This window comes from Phocoena phocoena, chromosome 21 (assembly GCF_963924675.1).
Source record: "Phocoena phocoena chromosome 21, mPhoPho1.1, whole genome shotgun sequence".
NCBI classification, from domain to species: Eukaryota; Metazoa; Chordata; class Mammalia; order Artiodactyla; family Phocoenidae; genus Phocoena; species Phocoena phocoena.
This window is the reverse complement of record NC_089239.1, coordinates 14,162,929-14,176,770: the sequence shown is the minus strand read 5'-3', so window position 1 is coordinate 14,176,770 and position 13,842 is coordinate 14,162,929. Positions and strand designations below refer to the sequence as shown.

At 45.4% G+C, this 13,842-nt stretch overlaps 1 protein-coding gene across 1 annotated transcript; it reads left to right on the top strand.

Annotated features, from left to right (window-relative positions):
• Window positions 1-5,229: 5,229 nt before the first annotated feature.
• LOC136141926 (small ribosomal subunit protein eS7-like) lies at window positions 5,230-11,457 on the top strand. Its single transcript, XM_065900078.1, has 3 exons — window positions 5,230-5,352; window positions 6,683-6,767; window positions 10,703-11,457. The coding sequence occupies exons 1-3, from the start codon at window positions 5,230-5,232 to the stop codon at window positions 11,455-11,457; spliced, it is 963 nt and encodes a 320-aa protein (XP_065756150.1).
• Window positions 11,458-13,842: the final 2,385 nt, after the last annotated feature.

The window sequence follows — 13,842 nt, the reverse complement described above, 5'->3', positions numbered from 1 at the left end:
CAGAGCAAGTACAGCCATGGGAAAACGGAGGCAGAGATCAGCCACAAGCCAAGGAAAGCCAGGAGCCACCAGAAGCTGAAGTGCTCAGAGGCAAGGAAGGCTCCTCCCCTTGGGCTTTTGGAGGATAAATGGCCCTGCTGACACCTTAATTCCAGATTGCTGGCCTCCAGCACTGTGAGAGAATAAATTTCTATTGTTTAAGACTGCTGTTCGAAGGACCTTTCTGCCTCAGGAAGGTAGGGGCACTCATGTGGGCCTGAGTCACAGGAGAGAAAGGGAAGACAAAGCACAGGGCAGCTGCTGAAACCAGCTCCAAGATTTCTTCCACATCTGGTGCCCCCAGGGACACGCAAGGGCTGCTTAAGCAGGGTCATTTAGAAGTTCCAGAGTAGCTGACTGCATTAGCTGAGCAAGCCCCCAGGCACATATAACCTTTCTTCCTGCCCTGAGAACGCTTTACACACCCTCTGAGATTTCTGCCCTGCAAGCAGGATGTCACTCCACCTACTTCACTTTGCTGAGCCTTTTTCCTAGGTGTCCTGGTCAACCAAGAGGATGAGGTTTTGCACTCCGGGGGCTAAATTCTCACTGGAGGGGTACGTGAGAATCCATGTTGGTGAGAACATAGGGAGGCCGGATGCACCCTTCCAGAGCCTCCTGCTTCTGTGTGGTTCCTTCTGATTTAAATGTCCTGTCCTTGTCAGGCTCTTTCCCTCTCGTAACTGTTAGTGTGACGGGCATCACATAAATATTCTATTATTAGTCACACACCATGGGCAAATCACTATTTCAGTCGGTGTCGATTATAAATTATTACGTCAACTGCTCTACAATTCTATAGTAATGTTCATCCTCAGGTCCCTCAAAAATAGGAAAAACAAAAGCCCATCAAGATTTCAGCCCAGAACCTGCCAGCACAGGGCTCTTCCTTTGACATCTTGCTTCAGTGTCATTTCCGGGTGTCGCAAGTTATTTAATGCTTACATGGTGATATCTGATCTTTCTTTCTGTTGTCCCCCAGTGGCCACCAGAGCGCTCTCATTCAAACACAAGCTCATGTGAAACCAAAGAGAAGGCAGTTACACTGCAGGGCACCACACAGCTGTGCTTTTTAGTATTTGCCCAGATGGCTTCCTAGGGTAACAGCAATCACCAAAGCTCTCTGTTTTGAGTAAGCAAACTCCATTTTAATCACAGATGGCACTGAGCATTGTGGCCCTGTAAGCTATTCTAGAGTGGCATTGAAGCATCCCTTCTCAGCCTGGGCATCCCAGTATGGGAGTGTGCACTCACCCACTTGGATTACCGGTGTTTCGATGGCAAGGCCTAGGCAGTTGTTCCCAGGGTGGGCTGGGAATGCAGCCATGATGCCATTTATAAAGCGGACCTCAGCTCTCAAGGCAGACAGTAACGTGTACTGCTTCCTGCAAAACTGGATTCCATAGCTGGATCTGGGTCTATTGCCTACTGCCACTCTGTCCTCAGCCTGGAGGGTAGCAGTTTGTTCCATCATGGGCATTGCCAGGTATTTGGTGGTCCTTATTAAAAAAGCCTGTGCTTTGGGGTTTGAGAGGAGAGCGGGAATAGTCTATCCCTTAAAAAAAAAAAAAAAAAAAAAAAAAAAACCTTCTTAGACACCTGGCTCTGTAGCAATGTATCCATATCGATGGGTGGAGTGTGCCTGGTTCCATCTCCACCCATACATCTCCTCTTGACTTCTTACAGCTGAGCAATTCACGAGAAAGGAAGAGACTGACGAGCCAGCTCTCCTATACCAAGTTCCTGTGACATCTTGAGTGTCTCCTGCCCGAAAGCGAAGACTTGTTAAGGGCGAAAAGGACAGCCATGGGTGAAGGAAGCGGACCCCAGGTGAGTAGGGCAATGATTCTAAAGCCCAGCCCTGTCCGCGCTATCTGGGGGGTGGGGGTGGGGATCGGCCCTCGGTTGCAGTGGCGGAGGCAAGTCCAAGGGGACTGCCGTATGTGTGGTGCACGCTCAAGGGAGCACGTGGCTTGGTGAGTCAACCAGTGCCTCCAGCTCCTCCAGGGGCCGCATCATAAGTGCCTCACTGGGTGGTAAGATGCATGCCAACTGATGGAATCACCACCCAGAGTTGTTAAAAGACCGAGATGTCAAGCTGTTAGTGGCCACATTCCCACTGTCCAATCCAATTCACATTAGCCTTTATTTTCATACACGGAAACTCAAGAGTGTCCACAGGCGTAGTTCTCACCGTATGACTCAGACACGCAGTGGTCTCTGGGTTCTCCAGATGGCCGCAGACTGATTTCTCGGAGGGCAGTGAGACTGGCTCATCATTCTGCATCTTCAAAAGCTTTCGTCCTCTACGATTATCCTCGTGGACATGTACATCTGACTTGACATAGGTCATCTTAAAAACAAAAACAAACGAACGTTCCGTTGACCTATATTCCGGCCCAACCACGGCCCATCTCTCTGCTTCTCCTTAGAGTAAAACTCCTCAAACGTTATGGGTTATCACTGTCTCTAATTTTCTCACCCTCCATTCTCTCCCAACCAGCTTCTTCATTCCCAACTCTCTCAGAGGGGAACCGCTGACCTCCACTTACTTAATCCAGAGGCCAGTTCTCTGCTCCTTCTTACAAAACTTCCCACCAGCTATTGTCACGGTTGACCCCCTCCCTCCTTCTTAAAACTTTTTCTTCTCCAGGGTCCCAGGATACCATGTTTTCTAGGTTTTCATCCTACCTACCGTACTGTTGCTTTTTTCCATTCTCTTCTGCCTGACATCTTAATGTTAGATTCCCCTGGCGTTGAACCTTCAGAGTTTTCTCTTCTCTTCCCTTTGTTCCTCTCCTCTCCACTCTTTCTCCAAGTAATCTCTTTTAATCTCATACCATCTATATATTCATGACTTTCAACTCTATCTTTCCAGAGTCCTCATCTTTCCCCTAAGGAAGCTGCCTCTATGACATCTCTGCTTGGATGTCTAATAGACACCTCAAATCAAATGTCTTCGCATCCCTCTTTGGAGGGATCTCCCCCAAGATTCTGTTGTGAGGCAAAGGACTCCTACATCTACCCAGTTCTCAGATCCAAAAGCTAAGAATCGTTTATCTTTGACTCCTTTTTTTCAGTTATATCCCACGTTGAGTGCCATAGTCCTATTTGCTCTAGCTTCAGAATATATCCCACAATCTAATTACATCTCACCACATCCAAATCATTATCTCCTCCTAGACGGCAGCAAGAACTCCTCTCTCTGGGTGTCCACACTTCCCCTACTGTACTGCATTCTCTACCTAACGGGCAAAATAACTTCTTAAGAGTGTAAATCTGCATGTTGCTCTGTTGCTTAAATCTCGCTAATGGTGTCTAACCCTATTACAGAATAAAATTTAAGCCACGTGCCATATATGTAATCTGACCCCTGTCTACATGATCTGACCCCATCTTCCTTGCCTCCATTCTTGGCTTGCTCTCTAGGTTCATCACACTGGCCTTCATTCTAGACCTCAGGCAGCCCTGACTTGTGCCTGTCTCAGGGTCTTTGCACTTGCTGTTCCTTCTGCCTGGAATGCTTTCCCCCCAGACCGTGGCATAATTAACTGCATGGTTCAAGTTTCAGCTTTATTGTCGCCTCCTAAGAGAGGATGTCCCCCACCTCGGTTTAAAGCAGCTCCCAAACCTCATCATTCTCTATCTCATTACACTCTTTTCCTGCAAGTTGATGAACACTCTCTTCTTGAAATTGTCTTTTTATTTGTTTACACTTATTTTTGTCTCCCCACGCAAGAGTATGTAACAGCCCTCTTGTCTGTCTCGTTCACCGCTATTTCCCTAACTTACACTAAAGCCTAGCTCATATCCTCTGCTCAGTAAATACTTGTGTGAGGAAATGCTCCCATTATGATAAATTCTCTACTGTGTTTCTGTTGCTGGTATGAAGCAACAAGGCTTCTAAATCTGGCAGCACAGAAGAATTACCTAGACATGCTTTTCATAATTCATACTTTTGGGCCCCATCCCAGGATCTACTGACGTGCCGTTGAAAGTGTCCTGATCTTTCCATTCACTCTGATGAAACGTCTTGAACTGGCAAAGAAAAGGAGCAGGGGGTTAAGATTCAGGCTAATGGAATTTGGGTTAAGCGGTCCCGTGAGTCCTTTAGATTGCAGTTGGTTCTGGGGGTGGAGAGAGATGAGAAGTTGGACTCCGTGGCGTGGGCCCGTCTGGCTGTTGAGAGCCACGGTCCGGTTTGGGAGCTGAGTGATTCTGTGAATTCCCAGGGCGCCGGTTCGCTCAAGGAAAAGTCTTTACCTCACTGTGTCCTTCAGCACCATGATCTAGAACTCTGCTATTCAGTACAGTAGCCATGATTTAAATTTGAATGAATTAAAATTAAGGTATTTGAATCAAATTTACTAAAAATAGGATAAAATGAAAAATTCCATTCTTCAGTCTCACTGGCCACATTTTAAGAACTCACTCACCATATGGGCGAGAGGCTACAGTATCTGACAGTGCATTCCTGTCAGCGTAGAAAGTTCCACTGGACGGTGCTGGTCTGGAAAATGGGCTCCTGGGACATTTAGGGCATCCACCTGCTGTTGTGATTGCTTTAAATGCCAGCCCTGTCAGTCCTACATGGAACTAAGCTCTACCCTGGTTAAGCAACGGGTCTCGTGAGGCCTGGGAATTTCAGTTGAGCAGGTGAGAAGCTGATGAAAACAACTTGTAAAAGCATGTGCCAGGGCTTCCCTGGTGGCGCAGTGGTTGAGAGTCCGCCTGCCGATGTTGGGGACACGGGTTCGTGCCCCGGTCCGGGAGGATCCCGCATGCCGCGGAGCGGCTGGGCCCGTGAGCCATGGCCGCTGAGCCTGCGCGTCCGGAGCCTGTGCTCCGCAACGGGAGAGGCCACGACACTGAGAGGCCCGCGCACCGCAAAAAAAAAAAAAAAAATGTGCCAGCAGACTTGCCCACTCGCAGAGGAGATGCACATTTTCACAGAAATACACTTTTGTTGCTTCTGAGGGCGTGGCGACAGCACATCTCTGGGACAGGCAGGGCACTTTCCTTAGATTGTTCTCCTTGAACTCTGAGTCCAAGGTCACTCACGGGAATATCACTGGGATTTGTTAGATAACTGTTTCTTAGGCTTACATGTTTTATCCCCAGTGTGAGGATCAGTCACTCTAAGGCAGGCGAAATGAGTTGCGCTCTTATCTCCTCCCTGGCATTTCGCAAATGGCAAACACTCGCACTTGGTGTAACCTGCACCACAGTGAGCTCGGCACGTGCCTCTTTCTGTTTGCTCATGAGGTTCTCAAGGGCAAGGATTATACCTTGTTCCCTTCACTGCAGCAGCTGGTACTATGCGTGATGCATAATTGTTTCTATACAAATTGGATGGATAGGTGGATGGATGGACAGGTGAATAGGTGGATGGATGGATGGATGGATAGATGGAGGGACTCAGAGCCACACTGACGGAAGATTCCACATTTCCGTGATATTACCATTTCTAGCAACACATCATTTCTCATCTCAGGCCTTCAGAGGAATTCAGCATTATTCTCTCTTCTGAAGATGAGGAGACATAATCTTACAAGTCAACAGTGAGTAGATGAGTGAGGAAAAGCTTTTCCAATGTCATCAGAGCATCCTCATGGGACTTTATGGAAAAAGCCATTTCCTCTCTCTCTCTCTCTCTCTGGTAGAAAGCCCAGCTAGAGAAAGAACAAATTTAGCTCAAAAAGAAACATGGTAATAGGGAACTTTCATAAGAAATTGCATATGTGCCTTGTGAAACATTCAGGTTCCCAGAGCATTTTGGGTTACTCTTTTAAGAACCCAATACTGAGTGCTTATTATAGACTTTTGAATCCTCTGTCCCCACATCGTGTCATCGTGTCTCAGAGGAAAAGGAGGATGAGCTTGCGTGTTGCACAGCAGAGAGCTGCAGGAGATCACAAAACCAGGCATAGGCCAGCTCTGAGCCACCTGGCAAAGGAGGCAAGTTTGTCAGGGGCACATTCCTTGTCTCCTTTTTGTTGTTCGTGACCGTGAGGCTGTGACACTAGTGGGAAACCCAATAATGCTTATGTAAGACAACATGAGCAGACTGGTCCCCACTTCTAACATACTTTTTCGTGTTAAATGATCAGTTCTATAAGTATCGCTTGCTTTTCTTTTTGTCATTCTTTTCTGACTATAAAAATAATCCACATTCATTATAGGAATATAGAAAGGTATAAAGAAGACTAAAAATGCTTGCAAGCCTGCTATCCTGAGTTTCTGTTGCATATATTTGAGTGTATTTCCTCCTTATCCTTTACCTGTGCATATATGATATAAATATGTTATATCTTTTTTAAAGTAATTAGAATCATGTTCACACTTCGTTACTTGATCTTTATATTTGACAATGCATTATTATTATTATTATTATTTTTTTTTTTTTTTTGCGGTACGCGGGCCTCTCACTGTTGTGGCCTCTCCCGTCACGGAGCACAGGCTCCAGACGCGCAGGCTCAGCGGCCATGGCTCACGAGCCCAGCCGCTCCGCGGCATGTGGGATCTTCCCGGACCGGGGCACGAACCCGCGTCCCCTGCATCGTCAGGTGGACCCCCAACCACTGCGCCACCAGGGAAGCCCTGTGAAGCTTTTGGAAAGCTGCGTCCTTGTCTGTTTTTTCAGCTGAATCATGCTTATGGACCTGCTGTCTTTGTGAAGTTTGTGATCTGTGCTGATGAGCTCATATTTTTCGAAAGTTTTATCTACGGCAATTCTTTGAGGCAAATCTGAGAGGACTTGCTTTTCCATGAGCCTAGGACTACTTCCAACCCAGCAGCACTCTATACGAATTCTGTACTTCAGTTTTTTGGGACTACCCAGATAGTGTGGATTGAAGTTGGAAAATTATACAATAGCCTTGTGTTTATGAATAACCAAGGCAGAGAGTTTGTTCCTTTACCCAAGTACTAAGGTTGGAGAAAGGCAGTTTGCCTTGATGTCTGGGTGGTAGTGGGGAGGGACAGCATATATCCAATTCATGTCCACACCGAAAATACAACCTATTGGGGTCTCTTCACTGTGTGAAGATCTTCTACCAGATCCTGTGCTTTCTGAGGTCCCAAGCCTTTTTCTTTTTCTTTTTTTTTGGCTGTGCTGCCGAGCGGCTTGTAGGATCTTAGTTTCCAGACCAGGGATCAAATCCGTGTCCCCTGAAGTGGAGGCTCTGAGTTCTAACCACTGGACCACCAGGGGATTCCTGGAGGCTTTTTCCTCATGTGGCCCGACCACTGGAGTTTGACAGACACCCTCAGGATGAAAGTCAGCTTTAGGGTTCCAAAGATAGTTCTAGAAGGAGAGGTCATTCTTAGCCCAGAGCCTCTGTCGGTTCTCCAGAAGGGTTAGGCTGGCCTGTGGTGCGAAACATTCAATGCTGCCATCACCTCTATTCTGCTACTTTCCTGACCAGCTCAGTGAATCTTGCCTCTTATGAGAGCTGGGTCCAGAGGAAAGCATCTTCTAGAAGCCAGCTCTAGATCGCCCAGCCTTTTGTGTCAAGTCCTTATCCATGCATGACTGTCCTGTGCTTCAGCTCTGCCCCCCACACAATCACAGAGTGCCTCAGAGACCATGGATTCCCACCACCATCTCTCTGGTCACTTCTTCTCCATTTCCCACCCACTCCTTTGAAAAAATAAGTAGAAGAGTCATCTGTCTTGGAAGATAACGTGGTGACACTCTCCTCTTTCAGAAGGGGCTAGGAAGAGAGGCTAAATTCAAAGATACGACATCCCCCAAAACTGTATGGAGACAGGGCATCTGCCACGTCCCCTCAAGGAGAGCCTGCCAACTCTTACTGCAGGAGGATTTTTTTTTTTCTAATTTTAAAAGCCTGAGCCAGTGTATGGAGTGGGTTTCTGGCTTGAAGCCATTTTGAAGCATCGTAGCACAAGGCAGGTGGCTGAAAAGTGCCTACACACTCACCTGGCACTGCCTTTGATTTCTCCAAGAGCGGAGCTGGACTTGGTCTCCAAGCTCTCTCTGGAAGCTCAGGGCATCCAGCACAGGATGAGGGAGACCAGGAACACAGAGCAAAAGTCTGCCTGAGGAAAAAAAAAAAAAAAAAAAAGTCTGCCTGAGAGACACTCTACTCCATCTGACAATTTTCTGGTTGTATGTAAAACCTCCAGTGTGATTTATGATTAGCTTCTTTTTTATGAAAAACATATTTTATTCCTTAAAAAGAAAGCATTTTATTAAATAGGTAGTGGGGTAATATCTATAAACTTCTTCCACATCTTAATGCATTTGTTTTTCATCCTTACTGTTGGTCAGACTTCCATAACCACCTTTCACTCAGGGATCAAGAAAGGGCATTGCTATTACACTAGAGGAAATAATTCATGAATTTTTAAGTGTGTATGACTTATTAATTTGTTCCCTAAATACTAAAATACCATTTTTTTAATGATTAGGTTTTGAATCTCCTTCTTTGGGGTTGGTCTTGTCCAGGGGAGCCATAGGAACTGTGTGACCTGAGGACTGAGGGTCCCTCTTACTGGGTATCACTGTGGACCAATTTGTGCAGGTTGAAGAAAAAAAAAGTTCTGACAATGGGCTTATTGACACGCCTTCTGACCTTCCTCATTAGCTGTTGTTGCCAGGCTCTCCCCTACCCCAGCAGACAGCCTTGGGCAGTAACAAGAGAAGCTAAGCACATTTTCAAATTCAAAGTTAGGTCTGCAAAGAGCTGGGAGTTTGGGCTTTCTCCTTGGACAAGGGCAGGACGCAGCCCTCTCACATTGTTACCAGCCCCGCCTCGTGTTTTCAGCAGGATAAATCAGGCCAATAAACTCTGCTGCTTGATGGAAGGTAAAAGGCATAAAGGTGAATGTTATTTAGGAGACAAAAGATCAGTTAGTGCTTGGGAAATGCTTAAGTCAATAGAATTCTTTTTCTATTCCTGAAGGTGGGTCACTTGGAAATTAAGCTTAAGTTGACTATGAGTCCCATAGTTCTAAAAAACGTTACTAGTATTGGTCAACAAATTAACTGCTGACATATTTGACAAAAGATGGTGGAATAAAATGCTATCTGTCCCTTTCTCTTCCTGGAACATACAGAAAATAATATCTATAATCCCCAAACCATTCTGAAGAATATTTGGCACTAATTGAACTAGAGTAGCAGGAGCAAGGGTGCCAGCAACAGCCCAGAGCCTGACACGCGACAAACGTTGACTGAATGGGTAATGAAGCATCCCCTCTTTAGATCCAAAGCAGGATGCTAACATCCCTGAAAGTAAGTGAAAGAATTCTGTAAAACCCAACCTGGGGTGCTATACTTGGAACAATTAAGTTTAAATTCCTGGAGAGGACACAGGAGAAAGAAGGGCCGTTTCTGTAGTGGGATTCTAAAGTTTGTCATTTCAGAATGGCAGGGGATGTGTGGATGGCATAGGATGGAACCCTAGAACCAGCCCTCTGTGTGTTCTAAGACCCCCGCTCCCCCAGCCTTTCTCACTGCAAAAGAGAGGCAAGCCCCAAACTTAAAGTAGGTAGATATTCAGAGCAGAGAGCCCAGCCCATTTAAGCAGAAAACCTAGATAATAATAATTATGAATAAATTTAAAAGCTGTGCTTCATAACCTAAGAATATGATTAAAGCAATGCTCAGAGGAAAATTGTTAGGTTTAAGCACTTAACATTAATAAATAAAAAATAATCCAAATAATGCATTGATTATTCAACTCAAGAAGTCTGAAAAAGAACCCAAGCTAATTACAGAAAGCAAAAGGAAGACATTATGTTGAGAGTTGAAATGAATAAATTTAAAAAAATAGATTTTTGGCAGAAAAAAAAATGAATCCAAAGTCTAATGGTTTTAAATGAAAGAGATAAACCATTAATATCCCACCCCCCCCCAAAACTGAGGGACAAAATACAAGTCCATAAAATTAGAAAGGAGAATGGGGAAATAACACAAAGATGGATGCATTTTTTTTTTTTTTTTTTGCGGTACGCAGGCCTCTCACTGCTGTGGCCTCTCCCGTTGCAGAGCACAGGCTCCGGACGCGCAGGCTCAGCGGCCATGGCTCACGGGCCCAGCCGCTCCGCAGCATGTGGGATCTTCCCGGACCGGGGCATGAACCCGTGTCCCCTGCATCGACAGGTGGACTCTCAACCACTGCGCCACCAGGGAAGCCCTGAAATTTTGAAAAAACTTTATGCTCAGTTCTAAGCAAACACATGGGAAGACCTAAGGAATTACCATATATGATGTTGGGAAGTTGTCTAGATGGCAGACCCAGATAATTTCACAAATGAATTATTTTAAATCTTTAAGAAATAGGTCACTCTAACACTTTAAGAACCTTTCTAGAGTAAGGAAAATAAATGCTTCCAACGTCGTCTTATACAGCCAGCATAACGCTGATGCCAAAATTTGACACTGATGGTATATCATGTACACACAGAACTCACAAACAGGAGGCCAGTTTTGCTAATAAATCTCATGCAAAAATCTTAAATAAAATATTGATACATTAGTTAGCATTTCCTTTTTTGCAACTGACACACTTTCTAATAGCTCCTTGACCAGAGAGGAAAATATAGCTCTATTAGAAAAGAAAAGAATTTAAATATTTCAATGCTGCAGAAGGGCACTGTGGGAAAACTGACTTTTGATCATGACCTTTGACTCTAGGGTCAGTGTTAGAACCAACAGAGGAAAGAACATTAAATCAGAATCGAGAGGTGGCCTGCGGGTCGAGGTTGCTCACGAACACAGACTTTCACCCTGCTTTCTCCAGTCAGAAGTTTCTTTTGATTTTGCTATGCTTGAGCGTGGTTGCATGGGCGCTTAGGGTTGCTGATGTCAGCAAGGCCACGTTCAGTTCCAGCGTGAAGATAATGAAGCCCAACAGCAAGAAGCTGGACGAGTATGAGTTGGGCATCTCCCAGGCCCTCCTGCAGCTGGAGATGAACCCGGACCTCAAGGCCCAGCTGCGGAAGCTAAACATCACGGCCGCCAAGGAAATTGCAGTTGGTGGTGGTCGGAGAGCTATCATAATCTTTGTTCCCGTTCCGCAACTGAAACCTTTCCAGGAACTCCAGGTCCAGCTAGTGCGTGAGTTGGAGAAGAAGTTCAGCAGGAAGCACGTTGTCTTTATTGCTCAGAGGAGAATTCTGCCTAAGCCAACTCGAAAAAGCCATACAAAAAATAAGCAAAAGCATCCCAGGAGCCGCATTCTGACTGCCGTGCACGACGCCATCCTGGAGGACTTGGCTTTCCCTAGTGAGATTGTGGGCAAGAGAGTGGATGGCAGCCGACTCATAAAGGTTCATTTGGATAAAGCACAGCAGAACAATGTGGAACACGAGGTTGAAACATTTTCTGGTGTCTATAAGAAACTCACAGGCAAGGAGGATAATTTTGAATTCCTAGAGTTTCAGTTGTAAACAAAACTGACTAAATAAAATATTATTCACAATTTAAAAAAAAAGAAGTTTCTTTTGAAAAAAGTGAATGTTCTGGGCTTCCCTGGCAGTGCAGTGGTTAAGAATCTGCCTGCCAATGCATGAGACACGGGTTCGAGCCCTGGTCCGGGAAGATCCCACATGCCGCGGAGCAAGTAAGCCCGTACGCCACAGCTACTGAGCCTGTGAGCCACAGCTACTGAGCCTGCCCGCCTAGAGCCCATGCTCTGCAACAAGAGAAGCCACCGCAACGAGAAGCTGGCACACCGCAACGAAGAGTAGCCTCCACTCACCGCAACTAGAGAAAGCCCACACGCAGCAATGAAGACCCAACCCAGCCAAAAATAAATAAATAAAATAAATTAATTTTTTAAAAAAGTGAATGTTCTGTTTAGGTAAGTTCTTCGGAAAGGAGGATGTGAGCCTGTGACTACCGTTCCTCTTCCTGTTCAGTGAGACGGGCAGCCTGGTGGGTGAAAGAAACAGGGTGAGGAGAGGGAGGGAGATGGGCCATTCTTCAGAAGAATAAAAATGGAGTTTGTAGAGGGGAAGTAAAGGCGACAGCAAAGAGACGGGCTGTGACATCCTTGGAGTGGTGTTGACGAGCAACATCAGCCATAGAGAAAGGCCGTCATGGCTGGTCATTGCTGACAAGACCCTCAGTAGTAAGAGATTAGGGCTGAAGTCCTTTAGCCGGCTCCGTGGAAGCTTAGCCGACTGCGCTGTGTTTAATCCTCTCAGGCAAACAAGCCCTTCTCACCAGGCCTTGGACGGCGGCTGGTGCCAAATCTGGCCTGAAGTGCTGGCCAGCTTTGGAAATTAGACCATTCTTCTGCGAGCCCTGGGGGGAAGTACATGAGTCAGTTTCTGAAGTGTGGAAAGCCAGTCTGCTAATGGCACAAGGCTTCAGGATAATGCAGCCAAGCACAGAGTGGTAATAACAATCTCCAAGGTAAGTATTCACTGTGGAGCCAGGAAAGAACAAGCCTGCAACCCAACCTTGGCTCTGACACTCCCAGGCTGGCCAGGCCCCTGAGGGGACATGGAGAGAAGTGGTTCTAGCACAGGACCTGTGGGATCAGAGATTGAAACTGGCCTTTTGAAAACTAAAACTAGAGATACCATATGATCCAGCAATCCCATTCCTGGGCATAAATCGGGAGAAAACCACAATTTGAAAAGATACATGCACCCCAGTGTTCATTGCAGCACTATTTACAAGAGCCAGGACATGGAAGAAACCTAAATGTCCATCAACAGAGGAATGGATAAAGAAGATGTGATACATATATACAATGGAATATTACTCAGCCATAAAAAAGGACGAAATAATGCCCTTTGCAGCACCATGGATGGACCTAGAGATTGTCATATTGAGTGAAGTAAGTCAGACAGAGAAACACAAATATCATATGATATCACATGTGGAAATGAATTTATCTACAAATGAATTTGTCTACAAAACAGAAATAGAGTTTCAGATAGAGAAGATAAACTTATGGTTACCGGGGCGGGGAGGTAAGAGAGGGGGAATAAACTGGAAGATTGAGATTGACATATACACACTACTGTATATAAAATAGATAACTAATAGGGACCTACTGTATAGCACAGGGAACTCTACTCAATACTCTGTATTGGCCTATATGGGAAAAGGATCTAAAACAGAGTAGATATATCTATATGTATAACAGTTTCACTTTGCTGTACACCTGAAACTAACACAACATTGTATATCAACTATACCCCAATAAAAATTTTAAAAAAGGAAAGAAACTGGCCTTTTGAGAAAACAGCACCAGAAGCTAGAAACCCCCAGAAACACTTGAAACATTTTCCCAGAAGGATGCCCATCTCAGCCCCCCCGAGCCACAGCAAGCTGCTGTTGATTGAAAAATTCCAAGAATGGGTAGGAAGTGAGTCTGGCTCTGAGACAAGACTTTCAGTTGATAGAGTCCTATATATGAAGATCTTCCTCTAAGTAATTTCTTTCCTAACTGGCTAGGAAAAGAAGGGGCAAAGTTTAGATTTTAATTGGGTTAAGGTCTCAAAGTCTGGGTCAGTCTGTTTTGTGTAGGTATGTGTTTATCATCCAGAGTATTTAAGGGTCTTTGTTTTGGATTTGCCACCAGGAAAGGTATAAAGCAGTGCTCCCCCAAGTAAATATAAGGCCTCAAATGGAGTTCTCAGTTTTTGATTAACCATATTAAGGAGTTAGAGGCTGTGAACTTTGGGTGATAATGATATGTCATTGTAGGTTCATCAGTTGTAATAAATGTTTTGTCCAGCTGTGGGGTGTTGACAGTGGGGAAGTTTCGGGTGTGGGACAGAGAGGGTAGACGGGAACTCTCTCTACTTTCTGCTCAG